The sequence below is a fragment of the Orbicella faveolata genome, unplaced genomic scaffold (genome assembly GCF_042242905.1).
Source record: "Orbicella faveolata isolate gen_17 unplaced genomic scaffold, um_ofav_v1 contig_48, whole genome shotgun sequence".
NCBI classification, from domain to species: Eukaryota; Metazoa; Cnidaria; class Anthozoa; order Scleractinia; family Merulinidae; genus Orbicella; species Orbicella faveolata.
The window spans coordinates 939956-959620 of record NW_028301578.1 but is presented as its reverse complement, the minus strand read 5'-3'; the positions used below and the strand labels follow the sequence as shown (position 1 = coordinate 959620).

Below are 19665 nucleotides of genomic sequence, written 5' to 3'. Positions count from 1 at the left end.
GCAGAAGAGTCCTCTCAGAGCTGGCCAACCAACACTGAGAAATGCCAGGACAGTGATACCATTGACTCTGGGGGAGAAGGTGACTCAAGTGACGTCATTCTTGCATTCATCAATTCAGATGATGAAGATGCCAATGAGAGGCTAAATGCCACACGCTCAGGGCGAGTCATAACTAGGAGATCCGAAATTGACTTCTCTTTCTTTTGATTTGTTTTTTAAACAACAGCTCTCTGTAGCATAGGAATTGTAAATATTGTCTTCATGGTGAGCACAACAACGTGAAGTAGGGGGATAATAGAGAAATATTAAAAAAGTTGAAATCTAAATATTGTTTGTTCAATTTTTTTTGGGGGGGTCATCCCAAAAAATGACCGCCATAAGGGGGGGGGGGATGTGAAAAAATTGGTAAGCTGAGGGGGGTCATGCGATCTTTAAATGGTGCTTCCCAAATCCCACCAGCCGCCCCCCCCCCCCCCCCTCCCTCATAAAAAATGAACGGTCCCTTATCACTTGTGAACGAATCATCTTAAAGGCTTTTCTTGTTGGGCCATCGTATTTTAACGAGGAATAAAACACAAATAGCCGTGATAAACATATTAAACTTACGCATTTTAATAACTTGACGTTTCGTATGCTACGCAACATACATTTTCAAAAGTGGAATAAAGACCGTTACAATTTTTGAAAACTATATATGAAATGTCAATAAGAGGTCTGGAAGCGAGATTAAGAAACATCTGTTTCTTAACAGTAAAACAATAAAAGCCTAAGCTTATTAATAAAGTATCAGCTTCTCACTGCTGACGTTTACATTAAGAGCCGGCTTAAGTTGTTGGATAAGCAAAGTTTCGAAGTTAATTCACGGTGAATTCTGGTTATTTTCAAGAATTTTAATTATTACAACGTACAGCCATTTTTACTTTCTAAATGTAATACCCAGCAATAAGTATTCTGGTCACGTTCTTCAGTCAACAAACTGAAATACGTGTTCGAAAAAACAAAACATTGGTAAGCTCATTCAGTTTCCGCATATTTTATTCAAACGAAATGGGGAGGGGTGGGGAGATCTTTCATACCACTCAGAAAATTAAATTTATTTAATAAAGGGCAATCATAAAGTTCAAAAAAATACTGTAGATCTGCAGTGCGATGCGATCTTTTGAAGCTAGGTCAGACACTAATGGAAAAAAAAAAAAACAAACCATGCCAAACAGAGGTAACAAACAAGGGTCTCTCCACCTACCCTTAGTCGTGAAGAAAATGCATGCCAGGTCACTCAGCACAACTATAGCCAAAACAGCTCAACAGGAAGCGTTAATTCAACACTTGCTAAGATGGAGAACGCGGGCAAGGCAGTACTTTGGTGCTCTATTCTCCTACTGTTTCTCAGTGGAAATCAAATTTTTGCCACGGACATTTACACTAATATTTGGGCCGTGAAAGTTTATGGTGGTGTGCAAGACGCCAAGAAGTTAGCCGTCAAACATGGCTTGTCCTATGAAAGACACGTAAGTTAACTCAGTACACTTTAGTTTTTTGTCTGTGACTCTCGGATCCATTGAGGAAGTAAAGAACGGGACCTTCTCGGCATCTCACTAATGCAACATCGTACGACTGGATTCTCACAAATCGCTTGTGTATATGGTTTAAAACTACAAATTCCGCCTTACTAATTATGAACGTTCTATTTTAGTCCATCGAGTTATGTAAGCTTTAAAGCTTACATTGTTTTTTCCTAAAAACGCCCTGATCTTCCAGCCAAAGATTGTTTAAATACACCTCCAATTTCGCAGGAGACCCGTTAAATTAGAGCGTAGTATTTTATCTGATGTTCCCCAGAATATTGAGCTAAAAGCTGTAGACAGCACATCACTTGATCAACACAAACTGTATTATTGCACCCTTTGTGAAATCTATGATGACATAATGGTCTTAATCTGGAAGTTCGATCTAGGTCGGCTTTAACCAACTTAAAAGCCTCGGAAATGGCCTTAGCCATAATTCCTGACACTGTTGCAAATCCTTCTTGCATGGCAGCTAAGGATATCTTCCTCTTGAAATTCTGTCATAGGAAATTTCCATAGGTTGGCAAAGCCTCGGAAATGGCATCAGCCATATTTCTGGACGGTGTTGCAATCTATCTTCCTCTTGAATTTCCTCATCTAGGATGTCTCTAGGTTGGCCTTAGCCAACTTAAAAGCCTCAGAAATGGCATTAGCGATATTTCTGGAAAGTGTTCCAATCTATCTCCCCGTCGAATTTCCTTGTCTAGGATGTCTCTACAATCTTGGACAAAATAAATGGAACATCTGGACCACCCCTCCCCCCATTTCAATGATGCCAAAATGGCGCGTTTTTGCTCCTTCGCGCCTTCATCATTGCTTTGGGGGGGTTGGGGGATAATTGTTCCATTTTATTCTGTCCAAGATTGTAGGTCGGCCTTAGCCAACTTAAAAACCTCAGAAATGGTATTAGCCATATTTCTGGACAGTGTTGCAATCTGTCTTCCTCTTGAGTTTCCTCGGCTAGGATGTCTCTAGATTGACCTTAGCCGACTTAAAAGCCTTAAAAATGGCATTAGCCATATTCCGGGCAGTGCTACAAATCCTTCTTGCATGGCAGCTAAGGGAGCTGTCGAGGGTCCTTCACAAAGGAGAAATGCCAATCTTGGTGCCATTTTCCACAACAAATTGGACTTCAATAGGTGATTCCAGAAAATGTCCATACCATAGTACGGGCGGCATCTTGGATTTCCGAGGGAGAGGGGGGTTTCTTGGACTGGAATTCTGAAGGCATGGGAGGGTAACGCAGTTTGGAATTCCAAACGCATTTGGGGGTTTCAGCCCTGAATTTTCACAGGGGGAAGATGACGAAAGCTTCACTTGAAATCGCTGATCTGATAACTTTTCCAGTTTATATATCATCAAGCACAAACCAACTGTGGAAGAAGGGTAAACATTGATCAGGCAGGTGTTAGCAATCACGCAGAAAAGTGAGCGTATGGATGTTGTGGCAAGCTCCATATCAAAAAGGCCTTACAGTTAATGGATGAATAAAATACAAAACAAGCTTGTGTTTCTTTCCAATCTAAAATTGTCGATCAACGATCTTGTTGCGTGAGAAAAACTCGCACCAGTCTCTCGTTTCCAAATGGAACACCTGACAGATTTGTAGGCTGCATCACTAGTGGTCAGCAATTGTGACCTCTCATGCGAAAACGTACACTATGGCTATCCGTTCAAATGCCTAAAAACCGTTCGCTTGCCGTTTGCCATTCGTTTGTCATCCGTTCGTGATCGATGGGATGCCGTTTGAACAGATTGGATCATCTGTTCAGAAACATTTCTAGCTGCTGCTATCCGTTCTAAAAAAGTCTTCATCCATTCGAACGGCTGAGGTCTCCTGTTCGAATAAAATCTTAATCTGTTCGAATGGCTGAAGTTATCCATTCAAAAAAAATCTTCATCCGTTCGAAAGGCTGAGGTTATCCGTTCGAAAAAAATCATCATCCGTTTGAATGGCTGCTGCTATCCATTCACAAAACCATTCAGCCGTTCGATCAGCCAACGGCATCCGATTGGATTCAGGTTTTCGAACGGCTGGGATTGTCTGCTCAGAAGGAACTTTATACAGCCGCCCAAATGGCTGTGTTCGTTTAAAACAAACATTCAACTTTTCCGATTTAAACAGTCATATTTGTCCATTCTGAAAGAGAAACTGTATTTAAAATCATGGTTCAAGAAATCAATACTTTGAACAGATGTCATAACAGCTCATGTTATGCCGTGTTACGATTGTTTGCCGGTTCTATTCTGTTATAAGCTTTTGGTGTCCATTTCTAGGTTTTGTCAAGTTTTGAAAGCAGAATTGAAGAAGTGTGTAATAAAAATTGCAGCAATAGACCTACGGAAGGGAAGCAAAAACACATCCTTTATCAAAACGTCAAGATCTCCTGCATTTAGCCGCTAAGCTGTTTATAGCCATTCATTCAACACAAACTGTTTTCCTCCGCCATTTGAACGTCTGGAATCATATGTTCCAAATGTTTCTTTAGCAGTTTGAACGCCTGACGTCACCCGTTCGAAATTGTTTGTTAGCCATTCCAATGGCTGGCATCATCCGTTCAAAATTTTTCGTTAGCTGTTCAAAAGGCTAGCATCACCCGTGCGAAATTTTTTATTCGCCGTTCGAATGGCTGGCATCACCCGTTTGAAATTTTTCATACGTCGTTCGAACGGCTGGCATCATCCTTTCGAAATTTTTCCTGTGCCGTTCGAACAGCAGGCATCATCTGTTCAAAATTTTTCCAGTGCTGTTCGAACGTTTACAGCAACCGTTCGAAGTTTTCCCGTGGCCATTCAAACAGTATTTGGAACCGTTTTGAATGGCTGGAACATCCGTTTCTCATCTGTTCGTTAGCCGTTCACCAGCTGTTCGTTTTGACCGTTTAACAGTTATTGGTTAGTGACATTTTCGCGTGAGAGGTCACAATTACTCAATGAACACAATTTTCAATATGGCAGGTGACGGCACATCATGAACTTTACTTTTGTCTTCCACTGGTATGAATATGATCTACTTTCCTGAAAATATGAGGGTAATGAATTGTAAACAAAAAGTTTTATTTGGTGGTAAGCAACTTATAGATAACACTTAGAAGGGAAAGCTACAGTGTACTTTATTAAACGTTAACAAACTTGAGTTGCTTGTTTGCGTGAGCAAAAATTGTGAGTAGAATTTTCTTGGAGGGGGAAAAAAGCGCAAGTTTCCCGTTCGGTAGAAGTTTTAGACAGTTAAACAGGAATTCCAAAGGGTATGGAAAAAAAATCAGAAATTCTGAAGGGGAAGAGGGGTTAACGATTTTGGAATTTCGAGGGCATGGGGGGTAGAGCATTTTGGAATTTCCTAAGGCAAGGGGGGGTCAAAATGTTCATGCCGCCAGTGGTAAGGAATGGATATTTTCTGGAATCACCCAATGTCCTTGGACACTTTTACCTTGAGAGCTATTGCTGCTTTCCTTTTTCTATCCAGATGTTTCCTTCCTCTGACTGGTATCTGTGTCTTTGTCAGGAATTCTAACGTACTTTAGAGCAAATTATTGCTGCAAATGTTCACTAGACATAAAAGACTTCTGTTCGCTTGAAAAGGTGGCATCACGCTGAGTTTGCGCAGGCACAATGCTATCTCATGTAAGACCTCAATGCGGTTACGGAATAGAATTCTGAATATACAAATATACATAATTTGACATAATTTGATCATTTTGATGCCCATTTCAAACCCATATTTTGATTTAATAGGCCACGTTATAACTTCAAGGGGGAAAAAAATGACAGGAAGCAATACTAAAAATGTTTGAATTATCATTTGGAGATGTAGGTTTTGGGTTGAAAGGTCCACTTGCATCTTCTGAAATTAAACAACTTACATGTAATTATATTTATGAGTGTTTACTAGGAAGCATAATGAATATATAAAGTACAAAACTAAATTTGATTTATTTACTTCTTAGCTCTTTGAGGACTATTACACTTTTAAAAGTCACGAGATACAGCATCGAGCAGAAAAGAAATCTGAGTCACTTGAGATTGACAGTAAGCTAGATTTGGATCAAAAGGTTAGAATTTCAAAAAGTTTTGTTTGATTTTGCATGTAGATACCATCCAAAAATTATAAATTTCCTTTATTGTAAATTCTAATTTACAGTTTATGTCCTAATAGTTTCTTTTTTAATAGGTTGAATGGTTTATGCAGCAGAAGGAAAAAGAATATCAACTACTGTCTACAGTTATCAGAGACCCTTTACTTAAGGAACAGTGGTATATTGTGAGTTGCCCATTTTATCTACTTTTAAAGAGTAGTTTGACACACAGTAGTTACTGATGACCATTGCCTAATGTTAACTTGCTAATGGATGTACATATGTACATTGTAACATTATACTTCTAGTTGCTTTATAAATTTCCGCTTACTCTAAACACAATATTGATGGTGACACCCATAACTGTGATATGTTTTTATCTTGGAAAATAACACTTCAATTGGTATGGATATCAATGGACACTCACTCCTGACCATCACCTCTTTGCTTCCTGTTCTGAAGACATTTCAAACATCCACTGACCATTGTAAAGAACTTTATTAGAGAGGCACAAGCTAGGTGTTCAAAGCGATTTTTCAGTTGTAGAGGGAATAGACCTCATGGTTCTTCTTACATAATTTGATTGTGAAGGAAAGTCTTTTTTGTTTTTTCTTCGCAAACCCATGTGACACTAGTGGTAATTTAGGGTGCAACAAAGGCAGCTAGCATATTTTGAGTTCAAAAATGATAAAAAAAAAGTCATATATCAAATGATGAAAAGCTCCAGGTGATTTTTTAAACTTGCAAGAAATGGAAAGGCAAATACATTTCTTCAGGTAAATGGTTTCATGACAATAAATGAATGTGATAAAAATAACAACAGTGAAAAAGAAAGATTATTGCTATCCACAGAATGGGAACCTGAAACCTCCTGCATGTGAGGCAGTTGACTAACCAACTGTGCCACATCTACAACACCATTCATGATGGGAAGAATATTAATATTAATTAATGTGTACTGAAATGCTGGGTAATTTACACAGCATGTTCAAGTGAGTTCTGAGTACGTACAGTTGAGCTGAAGTTTGAGTGAGTTGATGACTGGCTCTGATCCTGTAAGTGAGTCGTTGCCGAGCTTGTACAAGTGGAGATGACACAATTTAACCTTGATTAAACTTTGGATGAAAAATGGCGAGGAGAATTGAGAGAACTTGAACATTGCATTTTGCTAGATACAGTAAGCTTATATGGTTGCTGTAAATTGATACATGTACAAGTATGGCCATGGTAAAATGATATGCCTTTCTTTGGTTGAACAAATGGTTGATGAAGAGAAGAAAAGACATTGCACATGGTTGCAAGTTTTGCAGTCACTGATATTGCCTTGGAAAGAGTAGAAAAAATTAATATTTATAATTTACAAGGTAAACAAGAAATCATTCACAGTACAACACGTAGGCATTTTACTTGGTCACCCAACCAAGTACTGAATCTGCCAAACAGGTCTTAACTTTGTTGATCTGACGAGACACGCTGCTGTTCTTGTGGTATTAATATTGATTCCATGCTGAACATAGAAAGGCAAAACAAATTTCAAAGCCCACACTTACTTAACCCTAGAGCCTATAATGTTGTTATCAATGCCTTCATAACTGAAGATCAGTTTTAGAACTCATCAAAGATATTAATATGCTAATTTGTAACCTTACATACATACATACATACATACATGCATACATTAATATACACGCATACATACACCCATAGGTACACACACATACATACATACATTTTGTTTTGTTTTCAAACCATTTTATTTTCATTTTTTAACCTTATATTTGTTGAGTGAAACAATGGAACTGGGCTAAGCTAAAGAGAATGCAGCTGTCAGTAATAACAAGATTTGGCAGGGCAATATTATTGAAGAACAAAAAATATGTATGGGTTATTGACCAAGTGTGAGGTCAAGATGGCTGGATATTGGCCAAGCTCTTTTTTGCGTGGTCATGGACCGAGACGTAGTTGAGGTCCATAAACTCGCAAAAAAAGAACGAGGCCAATATCAAGCCATCTTGACTGAACAAGCTTGGTCAATAAAGGATTTTTTATGTGGCTTTCGGGGAAATTTTTCTTGCAGGACACGGCAGGTAGTCCCGAGCGGGCAAGATAGCTCCATCTTGCCCGCTCGGGTAGCCAATCACAGCGCAGGATTTTATTCATCTTGCTTGCTCACGGAACTAGCCATATAATAAATAATTATATAACTTAGAAAAGGAAAATCCAAAATACAGGGATTTTATTACTTGGTTGCGCATCTGGCCAGTACTATGCTTACCCTAATAGCTGTAGTTATTATATAAGAAGCTGTACTTTCCTTGTGATAGCATCTTCAAGAAGGATGACTTCATGAATGTTAATCTACAGTGCCACAATTCTCCTTACGTTTTCTGTTACTGTTACATTTTGTACTATTTCTTGCCAGGCCAGTGCACTTTAGCTTCATTCTTCACCTCTCTGGCTCAATATACATTTATATGATAATTGTATAAATTTTATAAGATGTAGGTCAAAATGAAATTCCTTTCTTTGTCTCATAACCCTAATTATTCAGGGATCATGATTAATTAGGGTTAGAAGACAAATAGGAAATTGAGAATCAAACTAGGTTAAAATCATTTTAACCTGAATTTCATTTTTGCCTGGATTACTGTATGACCTTATGCATTAAAAACCCAGTTCAGTGGCATTAAAGCTGCCATACTTACTGATCATCCATTTTCCAAGTTGAGTGGTTCATAGCCACTTAAAGTTCCTAACAAGAAAATTCAGTAGTGCAACAACTAACTGTGACCAGCCAATCACATGCAGGCTGAGTCTTAAACAAAAAGGTCTGGCTAATTTTAGCTGCTAGCAGTAATTAAAATATAGAGTTTTAAAAATAATTTTACACCCTGTATTAAAAACTTTAAACCCTGGGTGCAGACAAAGCAACTGAACCGAGAAGCTTTGAAAAATAATTTGTTTTTGTCCTAGTGACTAAAAGCAATAACAAAAGGAGAAGACTATAGGACTACAGCTGCTGTAGGAGTATGCAATACTTTATTTGGTCAACTGTTTTAATTTACCCAACTACATCTTGTATATAGACATATTAAATGATTTATAAATCTCTCCTATTTATGTTGAATCTTTCCTTGAATCTCTTTTTAGGAGAGACCTAAATATCCAACATACAACATCACTTCAGTTTGGCCGACGTACACAGGGAGAGGAATTCTGGTGGCAGTACTTGATGATGGAGTTAATGGGAATCATCCTGAACTATCATCTAATTATGTACTGATTTTGAATTGTTCAGTTTCCTTTTATTCTTTGCATTAACACTGGGGGTGGTGAATGGCAAAATCCAAGGCTTATGGAAAACCCTTCTTAACATCTGCATGAGACTGAGACTTTCAACAAGTTTTTAAAATCTGGGCCTAGGAATATGCTTTACAGAGAATAGCAAATGGGAGACTTGTTAGCTAATTGACTAACAATTGTGGCAAACTTGGTCATTAAGTGGTAACTTGGTATTTATTAACCTAGATTCTTTTGAACCAGTTAGAATGACAGTCGTGAACAGTACAGGTGATTGTGAGTTCTAGCAATTGAAGAGCTGTGTTCATATCAATCAGCCTTATGTTGAATTTTTGGCCGTTTTTTCTTTTTCTTGGCTCTGATCTGAAATAGCAAAATCAACATTGTTTCAGGGAGAAGGGGGGAAGATTGAGGGTCAGAGAGAGAAATGTTTTCAAGATGCTCAGAAATCAAATTTTACTGCTGAGTGTCCCATTACTTTGTCGCCCATTGTGGCTCTGATCTGCCTCAATCTCAGCAACTGGGCTACAAATTATATTTTAAACACTCACCTGGACTTTTTTCACTCATTTACACATTTTTTGGAAGAAAATCTGCCTGGGTCTAGATAGCTTTCTTTCAAGCAAAGATGGCTGTGTCTTATGCCAATACGATACATGTACATGTACATAAAATAATGATGCTTCTGTTTATAGTGTTCAAAGTCAAAATCAAATCCCTGAGAATCTTAGCTGTCTTCTAGTAACAGGGTTCGTACGGGTCCTGGAAAACCTGGAAAGTCCTGGAATTTTATTGTGGCATTTTCCAGGACTGGAAAGTCCTGGAAAAGGGCTACTGGTCCTGAAAAGTTCTGGAAATCTGTTAAACTCAAGTAAAAAAATATGAAATGTATGGCAGATAGTAAGGAGAATTAACATTAAGATCTTTGGAGTGAAAGGGTGAATGTGAATTTTAGAGTCCTGGAAAAATCAATCTGAGTCGTGGAAAAGTCCTGGAAAAGTCCTGGAAATTTGTTTCTGAAAAAGGGTGCGAACCCTGTAGTAAGTCAAAGGAAAATAGGAAACAGAGCAGCGAATCTGAGGAACATTTTTGTTTGAAAAATATTTCTTCTCTTCCAGGTTGCATCTGCAAGTTATGATTATGTAGAAAATAATCCAGTACCAGTTCCGAGTGGAGGAACAGTGTCAGGGTATTTTATTTCCTTATTTTGGTTTGGTTTTTGTTTAAGATCTACCTTCAGAATAATTGGATCAAAATTTGAGTACTGCTCAATTAATGTACAATTAGAGACAGGCCTAAGGGTGGAAGAGGGGGTGCTACTTCCCAAAAAAATTGGGTGGGGGTGGGTTGCCCGCTTCCCAAAACCCTTACCCTATTTATGACCAAAATCTGTGATTTTCCTCGCCTATTTATGACCTGACCCAAAATTTGGTACCCTATTTATGACGCAACCCTTAAATCAATACCCTGTTTCAGGACCGCTTAATATAATTAGTTTCCTAGTTCAGACCAATGTTAAATTAATTAGAAGTTGACAGCAATTATTGCTGCAAACTTCTAGTCTTAAAAACATACTGTCCCAGAGTGCAAAAACCACAGTACCCTATTTATGACCAGAATGGCAAAAATCAATACCCTATTTTATGAGGAAAACAGCTGAAAAACCATACCCTTCTGGGGCCACACATACCTATACAGGGAGTACCCCCCTTCCAGGGGGAGGCTTATTTGAGAACAGATGCACTTTTTTGCCATCTCTTTTGAAGTGTTTATGTACCCAAACTGTAAACTGTAACATGGTTAAATCTTCTCAATATAGGGATTGAATTTACTCTTAAATGAACAAGACAAGTTTTTCCTAACTCAACATCAAACTAACCTTGATACACATAAGTATTGAAAGATAGGAGCTAGCATATTGTTAAGTGCACTTGCATGTATCAGTAGCAAGCTTTTGTTAGTAGAATAGGGGTGTTGCTAAAAGAAATCACAATTAGGACTGAGTGGAATCCAATTTGATCTGTAAGTCAAATGCATGATTAGCAAAGTTGGACAACCCTTCAGGGGCAGTTCAGAACAAATTGGATGACACCCAGTCCTGTTACTAAATTTGCTCTGGACAGAAATTGCATACAATTTCACCAGAAGTAAGGCTGTGTTTTCTAGCCTGTGGATGAATGTTCATAAGTTCTGAGATAAAAAACGCTACAAATGGGTGCAAGTGCACGTCACATAACATTGTTGGATTCCTGGTTGTGGTATATAGTTAAAGAGTGTTTTTCAATTGAGTGTCGCAAAACCAAAACCTAGTCAGTTACTTACCAATTAGACTACTCACCCAATCTTAAACCATAATTAATAGTAAAACCAAAGTCAAAACCAAAATATTTGCCTTATTACTTTCGACACCCAATTGTATACTGATCTATTCTAATTCATGAACAAATAACTGAAGAAAGTTAGCATTTTTCATTTCCTTCTCACTTCCTGCCCTCTTAAGAGTCCCACTTCCTGCCCTTTTTCTTTCATACCACTCTGCCCCCTCTTCTCCTGAGCTCCTGCCGCAGCCCCCTGTCCACACCAATAAATTGTGGATGATGTAAAAAAAATAAAGAAAGAAATACATGTACATCAGAAAAAGCAATTAGCCTTAGTTTACTGTGAGTCTTGGTTTAGAAAATACAAGGTTAAATTTGTTAGTTGTGTCTTATTTCTTCACAGAATAATAAAATGTAGTTCTTCATGATAATGATTCTAAGTTGTTGATGATCCTAGACATGGTAACATGTGTGCTGGGGTTATAGCTGGAGCAGCTAATAACAACTTGTGTGGTGTGGGATTGGCATACAACGCCAAAATTGCAGGTAAGTCAGCTGGTCAAGATTAATAGCTTACAAAAAGCTGAATAACTGCCCTTATCTTGATACTGGTACATTGATAAATGATGTGGGGTTTAGAGGGTTTTTTCAGGTTTTTGGCCCCATGAAAGCCATCTTCCAAGATAGTTCCCAAGCATATAAATTTACACTCTGTTCAAAGCATACATGTATAATGATATACATGTAAGATCTAATTTAACTATTTACTAATATTAAACTAATTTTAAGTCTATTTTATAAAAAAGCTATTTGGCCAGAACTCATTGCAGGTTATACACTGTAGTCTATTTAATTCTATTTTTTAAAACTCTTTTTCAATACATTTAATTACAATTCTGTTTAAAATAATAAAATAGATTAGAACTTAGGTTTAGTCAAAATATAGTTTGGAGGATTCAATCAGCCTGTTCTGTCTGCTTTCTGAAAAAGATTACACTAAAAGAATTTCTTTATTGGACGAAGAGGAAAATAGAATTGAAATAGTGGTATTTACAATCTATTCTTACAGTTTTGAGTGACTGTTTTTTGTTTGCATTGTATCTAAAAAGACAGCTAGTATTCGAAATACATCTGCTTGTAAATACGTTCTTCTAAGGTAGAGAGCAGGTAGAATTGTATTAGTTTTATTGGAATTTGAATTTTGCAGTTTAGTATATCACTGGATTCTATTTGGTTCCTACATGAATCAAAAGAGAATTTACTACCAGGCGGATCTGTTTTAAAAGACATTTGAAGCAGTAGTTGTTTGTCCCATGAAACTTGATAGCAGTTTAGGATGGTCACAAAGTTTTGGAGTTGGCAACTTTATTGTTGAAGTAGGTAGTTGATTTTGCCTTTCCTTGTAAAGACTGAGACAGTCATATACCGTAATAGATCAAAGTAACTGGCCAAGAACATGAAGTAATTGACGATTTGTGCTGGCAGTAGGCTGGTTTTGATGACCCTGAGCAGGGAACCAATTTTCGTGGACCATAAAGCTGCTGCAAAAAAGCCTTGAAAGTAGTAAGAAAATCTCGTTCTCCATTAAATACTCTCCGTTAATTAACTAATTTGGACTAAATGGATGTTATTAAATATATGTATCAAGTGTACATAAGTAGAGATTAAATGGAAAAAAAAAGAGAGAATAGATGTGAGACATGCCTTTGATGAAGAGGCAAAGAGCTAAAGTAACTGCAAACTTTCAATCTCCCATACCTCAGGAGTTCGACTTTTCGATGACGATATTGGTGTCAGGTCAACAGATGCCACAGAGTCAGCTGCCCTGCTTCACAAAATCGAAATTGTTCATATTTACTCAAACAGCTGGGGACCAGGGGATGGGGGCTGGCAGGTTGCAGGTCCTGGAGTGCTGGCCAATCAAGCTTTAAAAAATGGGGCTAAAAAGGTACATTTTGAGTATAAGTTATGTGGTTTAACATGCTTTTCTAGTAAGAGTAATGTAATAATTATTGATATTATAAAAATTAATACAAAACCATTTAGCTGAGAGAAGCCACCGGCCTGCTGGCAAATAACACTGAACAGAGATTAATGGAGGATGATAGATGTTGCCTAGATGGAACAAAGAGGACTGGTGTTCATAGGTTTTACTTCAGTCAGGAAAAAAAAAGAGAGAGAGAGAGAAAAAAGAAGAACCTTTTCCATATAGGGAGGGGGGCTAGGGAGGCGTCATCATGGTCTCATTATTAGTGTGCTCACCACCTGATCATGCGGTCCGAGTTTGAGTTTTGGCCGAGAACATCGTGTTCTGTTCCTTGGTAAGACACTTTACCCTCACAGTGCCTCTCTCCAACCAGGTGCATACATGTAAATGAGTGCCGGTGAATTTAATGCTGGGGGTAACCCTGCGGTGGAATAGCATCCCATCCAGGGGGGAGTAGAAATACTCCTAGTCACTTATGCTACAGAAACCGGGATTAGCACCAGCCTGATGGGCCACTTAGCTTGTATTCAGACTTAATCTTACTTTATTGGAAGCGCCATAAGCAAGAACGTTCTACCAGTCTCTCAGAAAATTAAGCAACAACAACAAAAGGAAAAGGAGACATAACCACTAACAACAAAGGAAACAGAACATTTTTTTTTCTTTCAGGGTAGAAGGGGCTTGGGTGCGATTTATGTCTTTGCAGCTGGAAATGGCGGCGTTTTTCAAGACAGTTGTGCCTATAACGGTTATGTTAATAGTATTTACACTATTGCAATCACCGGTTTAAACAAAAATGGTTCGAATCCAACCTATGCTGAAGACTGCCCTGGAATCATGGCCACAACTTACAGCAGAGACACATGGAAAGGATACGGAAAAGTTGTGAGTGAAACAGCTGTCAGCTTATGAAAGGTTTTACAGTTCTCCCCTTATCCCCCAACGCTTCTTTGCTTTTTCCCAAGAAGAAAGGGCCAGTAACCTTCTCTTTGGGGCTGTGAAAACTAGTAAACCTTTTAATTAAGAGTACACTCTGAGTACCGCACTCTCTTCATTCCACTGTATATATCGGTATTGGTTGTTTGGTCTGGATATTTGGCCCTTTTATGAAACCCAATAATGACCAACAAGGTCTCTTTTTACGAACTTAAACTGTAAAGTGTTAAGCTGTGTACAATGAGAGCTGCGAATTCTAAGCTTGAAATTGAATTTAAAAACATTGAAGGGATATTTTAGTCTGGACGCCATGCAATTGTGGTGCCGTTGTGAAACCAGTTATCAGTTAATTAAAGTGGTTGTAAATGAAGAATAACTGCGTTGAATTAATGTCTTTCCCCTCGTTTGCCTATTTTTCCTTTCATGCAGATAACCGCTGATAAACAGTCTGGATGTGTTGACAATTTTGGAGGAACGTCCGCAGCGGCAGCGATGGCTTCTGGTCTCATTGCACTGACACTTGAAGCAAAGTAATTGAAGACTTTATTTCTGAGTTTCAGTGTGAACATTGCTGTGTGGAGGGTGACATGATGGTAGAACGTAACTTTCTGCTTCGCGTCCCCTTTCCTATCGACCCCACTTGCCTCCCTCCCCTCGCGGTTAAATGGCCATTATTGTGCCGTAAGAAAATAAATCAAATTTTGTGTTAGCCCTCGCTGTAAGCGACCCTAACATTCTATGCCTTTAAGAGTGATCAGTTCCAAACCGTCCTTAGTTTTAGCTCTGACAACATCATGCACTTGGAGAACGTGTTTGATACAACTGACTTAATAGTAGAATTAAATTGAAGCACATTTCTCTCTGAATCGCAAACAAGGGAAGACTCCTCTAGAATATCATTGACCGTCACTGATGTTTACTACGTTTACTACTTTTTGGTAAGTTGATATCTTCTAGTGTGAAATTATGTTAAAGCAGAATTATTAATCTATTTTGTGTGGTGATCGTCTCACCACTAGTTTTTGTCTTACAGTCCCGACTTAACATGGCGAGACGTGCAACACGTGATAGCCAGAAGCGCGAGACCAGCGCCTGGGGGAGTCCCACTAGAAAATGGAGAATGGGTAAGGAACAAAGCTGGCTTAACCTTCAGCAAGAGTTATGGCTTTGGACTGATGGATGCTGGCAAGATGGTGCACTTGGCCAAACACTGGAGAACAGTTCCGCAGCAACGAAGATGCGAGTTTAAAGGTCAAGATGAAAACAGGTTTGACTCAGTTTGTGGTTTGTGTTAAAAGTTTGTTGATGTGATTGCAGATTTCCGGTGATAAAAAAAAAATGAAGCAGTTGTGACATAAAGCCTGCTACTATATGTATAAAATATTAATTACGATGCTTCTCTTCTTTCAATTACAGGCCAATCCCTTCTGAGGTGTCGGTAACATTCGCTAGCTGCGAGATAAAATTCCTGGAACATGTTCAGGTCAAGGTAAATCTTGATTTCACGCGCCGAGGAGATCTGGAGCTGGAGCTGGAGGCTCCTAGTGGTACAAAATCACCACTGACTAATCGACGGCATCTTGACAACTTCACCGGATTTAAAAATCTTACAAACTGGGTTATCGCTACCCTTTTTCATTGGGGAGAGAATCCTGAGGGACAATGGAAGGTGAAAATTGGAAATTTGGATAGGAGGTACCAAACTAAGGGTAAGTACAGATCGGCGACTTTCATCTCGAAATATTCCGTTCGTGTTAAATTGTACAGTAACTGAATAGTGTGAAAATGTTTTTGTTTTGTTTTGTTTATTTTTTTGTTCTTAGTGCACAGTGCTTTCTACTTGTAACGAAAGCATTTTGGACCACGCCTGATTGTCTTCCTTTTATGTTCCACCTCAGAAACCTCAAGTTACCTGATCATAAAAATGCGGGTTAAATCTTCATTCATGTACATTGGTCGTTTGATTCATTAGTTAAACTGATTGCAGCCTTCTGAATCACATAGTGCCTTATGGAAGAGGACTTAAAACTAATGCTTGCGCTGTGTTTCTTCATTCTAGGTACACTTTATAGCTGGTCGTTAATTTTGTATGGAACCTCTGAGGATCCCCTTTCAAGGAACCGTCATGCCCCAAATAATTCCGGAAGCTTCACATTTCCAACATATGCAACAACATCATATCCTACAAAAGAACCTGCTACAATCTCGCCGCGACCAACTTCTAAACCTGGTAGGCGAAACTTGTCGGTTCGTCTTTTGTTTTTGTCGCCAAACACGAGATAATTAGGGACACTATTTAAAAATTGATTTTATGTTTACGGAGAATGCTGTTAAAAGACCGGCAAAAAAAGTTTCATACAAGACTATTCATTCTAATAATATAAAGTAAGCACCACAGACAGCCAACCGATATTGCACAGACCATTCACTAATTCACACACAGTGGACAATTAATGCAGCTGTTAATTAGAAGCTCAGCGATGTTTACTTTCCTTAATTACGAAAAATTAGTTAAACTACAACTATGGACTAATTCTTCTGGAAAATGCGCAAAAACGTGAAATCATAACTACAGTACCTACAGAATAAGAGCACCCCTATTCCCCTTTTCAATGTTTGAAAATGGTAAAATGTAAACTTGTGTTAGATGAAAGTGTTATGCCAACATTACACAGTGGTGGGAAGGGGCAAAATGCGTATAGGATGACGTTTACTAACCCTTGTGACTAAGCTTGTAGCTTTTCGGGACGTTTTGATCTGTTTTTATAAATCAGAATAAGTTTCCTGAAATACCGTCAAAGGATAGTGGCTGGATAGTGGTCAGGAGTTTGTCCACTTGCTCAAAGGTTACAACCATTTTGTACGGCATCACAATCGGCACCACAGAAAAACACTGTTGATGTTTTTATACTCTTTTTGTGTGCTTGAAGGGCAAGGCTTTTTGATTCTTGCAGTCGTTTTGAGAAAACGGTATCTTTATCAGTGAGATAAAATGCTACTAAGCAAACACGCGTACGGTAATTTTACATGTATTTGCAAATGTGGAACAACTATACTCATTGCTTAGTGCTGCCCGCGTGACCTTTCAAGAGTAACAATTTCATTGACATGAGGTTCTTCAACAATTTTTCATGAAATTCCAATCTGTTTTTCCATAGGTCCCAAGAAGGTAATCCTGATCATCCTTATTAGTGTTGGCGTTCTTGTCCTAGCTGGGATTTGTCTTTATCTTTCTAATCGTCTGTGTCCTGGGTGTGTTCCTGTGTGCTGTGTGCTGTGTCTTGGTGTGTTATCTCGCCTGCTGGACCGTGTGCTCTCGTGTCTCTCTGAGCTGTGCCGATGCTGCCATGGTGACCGGAAGACAATCCACAGTGGGATAAACCAGACGCAAACAGAGCAGCAAGAAAAGCAACAGAAAGAGAAATGCGACGACCTTGCTAAATATCCCAGACCTGTCCGCCATGGCTCATCTGTATATTCGCCGGATACTAGTAAAGGATATATGGTTTAGAGCGTTATTTAAGGACGCTGGCTTGAAAATCTGCTAATGCATTTTTTTTTCAAACTTTAACTGCCATTAGGTAATGAGTAGGTCAGCTATTTCATTCCAGGGCTATATCGTGTGGAAAAATACCCTGATATTAAAAAAATGACGCAAGAAACTCATCATGATCTCTAAGGATGTTAGTTCTGTTGCGTCATCCAAATTTTGCGATCCTTTTTCATAAAACTTAACCATTGAAGAAGCATTTAAAGCCGTGGCAGAGAGAGAGAGAGCTCAAAACACGGTAGAAAATTAGGGGCCACCGAGTGTCAAAGATCGTTAAATCCACGCAAACTGCGGTAACTAATAACACTATTGTTCAATTTTATTGCTTGACGAGCATGCTCATTACATGAAGTGTGCGGGATTGTGCGTTATTTGCGTGCGCAGTAATCATGCGCACCAACAATCAGCGCGAACATCCTTAATATAAAGAGACAGGAACGTCACTAAAGGCCAGGAAAAGAAAAAATAGCGCCATTGTATTTATTAAAAACAGGAAACAGAAAACAGAATTTATTCAATTAATGCCCGAAGGGGTTTAAACGTTTTCAGATATATGTGCAGTTTGAGTTTGATTGTTTGAACAATTGACAAGTTTTGTTTTGTTTATTTGTTTGTTTGTATTTTTTTAAAATTAATATGTATTATAGGAGCGGTAACAGAAAAAGAAACAGAACTTGGTAAATTAAACCCCGAAGGGGCTTAAACGTTTTCAGATATATATGTACATTTTCATTTTGATTGTTTGAATACTTGACATGTTTTGTGTTTAGAACGTGGTTTTAGAAGAAAATAGCATTAAACATGATATTGTAGTAGCGATAAGGCCTTAGTAATTTAGTAATATTGTTCCTACAATTTTCATAGGGTATGGAATGTGCATGTTGAGTAAGGCTTATAAGACTGGTATAAAGTTTGTCGACAGTCATTGATCGGCCGTAGTACGTTCCTATCCAACAATTGTTAGATCAATAAATCATCTTTATGGCTTTCCTTGTATGATTTTCATTATCATTATTGCTTTTCTTTCTTTCTTTCTTTCTTTCTTTCTTTCTTTCTTTCTTTCTTTCTTTCTTTCTTTCTTTCTTTCTTTCTTTCTTTCTTTTTCTTTTTTGGTCCGTGTGCCATTAAGTTGTAACGAATAAATTAATTAGTTATTGTAAATTCACACAAGACAAACGAGCGGTCAAATTTCGGGTAATCAGAATGGGCTCACCTTTAAACGCTCTTCACATGAGAATAAGCTATGATATGATAGAGTTATACTCGTTTTCTCATGGTTTGCCATCAAATAACACCAGATTTCGACCTTGGACCCTCACTCCTCTCCAGAGACACTTAACGAGGTAGTATTTAAGAATTCATGTGGGACCATGACCACCAAATGCCTAACAGATTCTTTTTAGTTGCTGGGAAATTTCTATCAATCTACTCGTTTGTTTTTTTTTTTGTGTGTGTGTGTTTTTTTCAGCAGGAATGTCTCAACTGCACCATGATCTAGCAACTCGTCTTGTTAACGCTAGTCAACTGGCAGACACGTGACCCAGACTTGCGTCATGTGACAGTGGGGACGAGTCTACACCCGTTTAGTAGGGAGAGGAATGGGTGTGGCTCCAGAGGGCTTAGGTGATAGCAATTAGCTGTGGATCCATGATCGTATCTAAACCTTCAGTGAGGAGAGGGAGGAATTCACACGGGTAAACAAAATTCAACAAGCTAGCGAGTACAAGCAATCTGCGTGAAATACCCGCATTCCAGCTTAGAGTAAGGTTAATGACGGTGAGTGCCCAGGAGTTTCCCAGACAGCGAGAAAACGGCTGGGAAACATAACTCAAAGAGCAGATCCGTTGAGTATCCTTAACGCGTAGAAAAAGTCAGGCAGGGTTCGATTTTTTGTAATAGATTACGTTTTCAATTCCAAGCTCTTGCGCTGAAT

General features: G+C 38.5%; 1 protein-coding gene across 1 annotated transcript; it reads left to right on the top strand.

Moving 5' to 3' along the window:
• The first annotated feature begins 1279 nt into the window (after positions 1-1279).
• On the top strand, positions 1280-18719 carry LOC149095853 (proprotein convertase subtilisin/kexin type 4-like). The gene is made up of 13 exons (XM_089281700.1): positions 1280-1508; positions 5513-5617; positions 5737-5826; positions 8792-8917; positions 10060-10130; positions 11717-11805; positions 13023-13207; positions 13916-14131; positions 14612-14712; positions 15216-15449; positions 15599-15891; positions 16242-16412; positions 17341-18719. Exons 1-13 carry the CDS (start codon positions 1335-1337, stop codon positions 17691-17693), a joined length of 2208 nt encoding a protein of 735 aa, XP_089137826.1. The 5' UTR covers positions 1280-1334; the 3' UTR covers positions 17694-18719.
• The last annotated feature ends 946 nt before the right edge of the window (positions 18720-19665 follow it).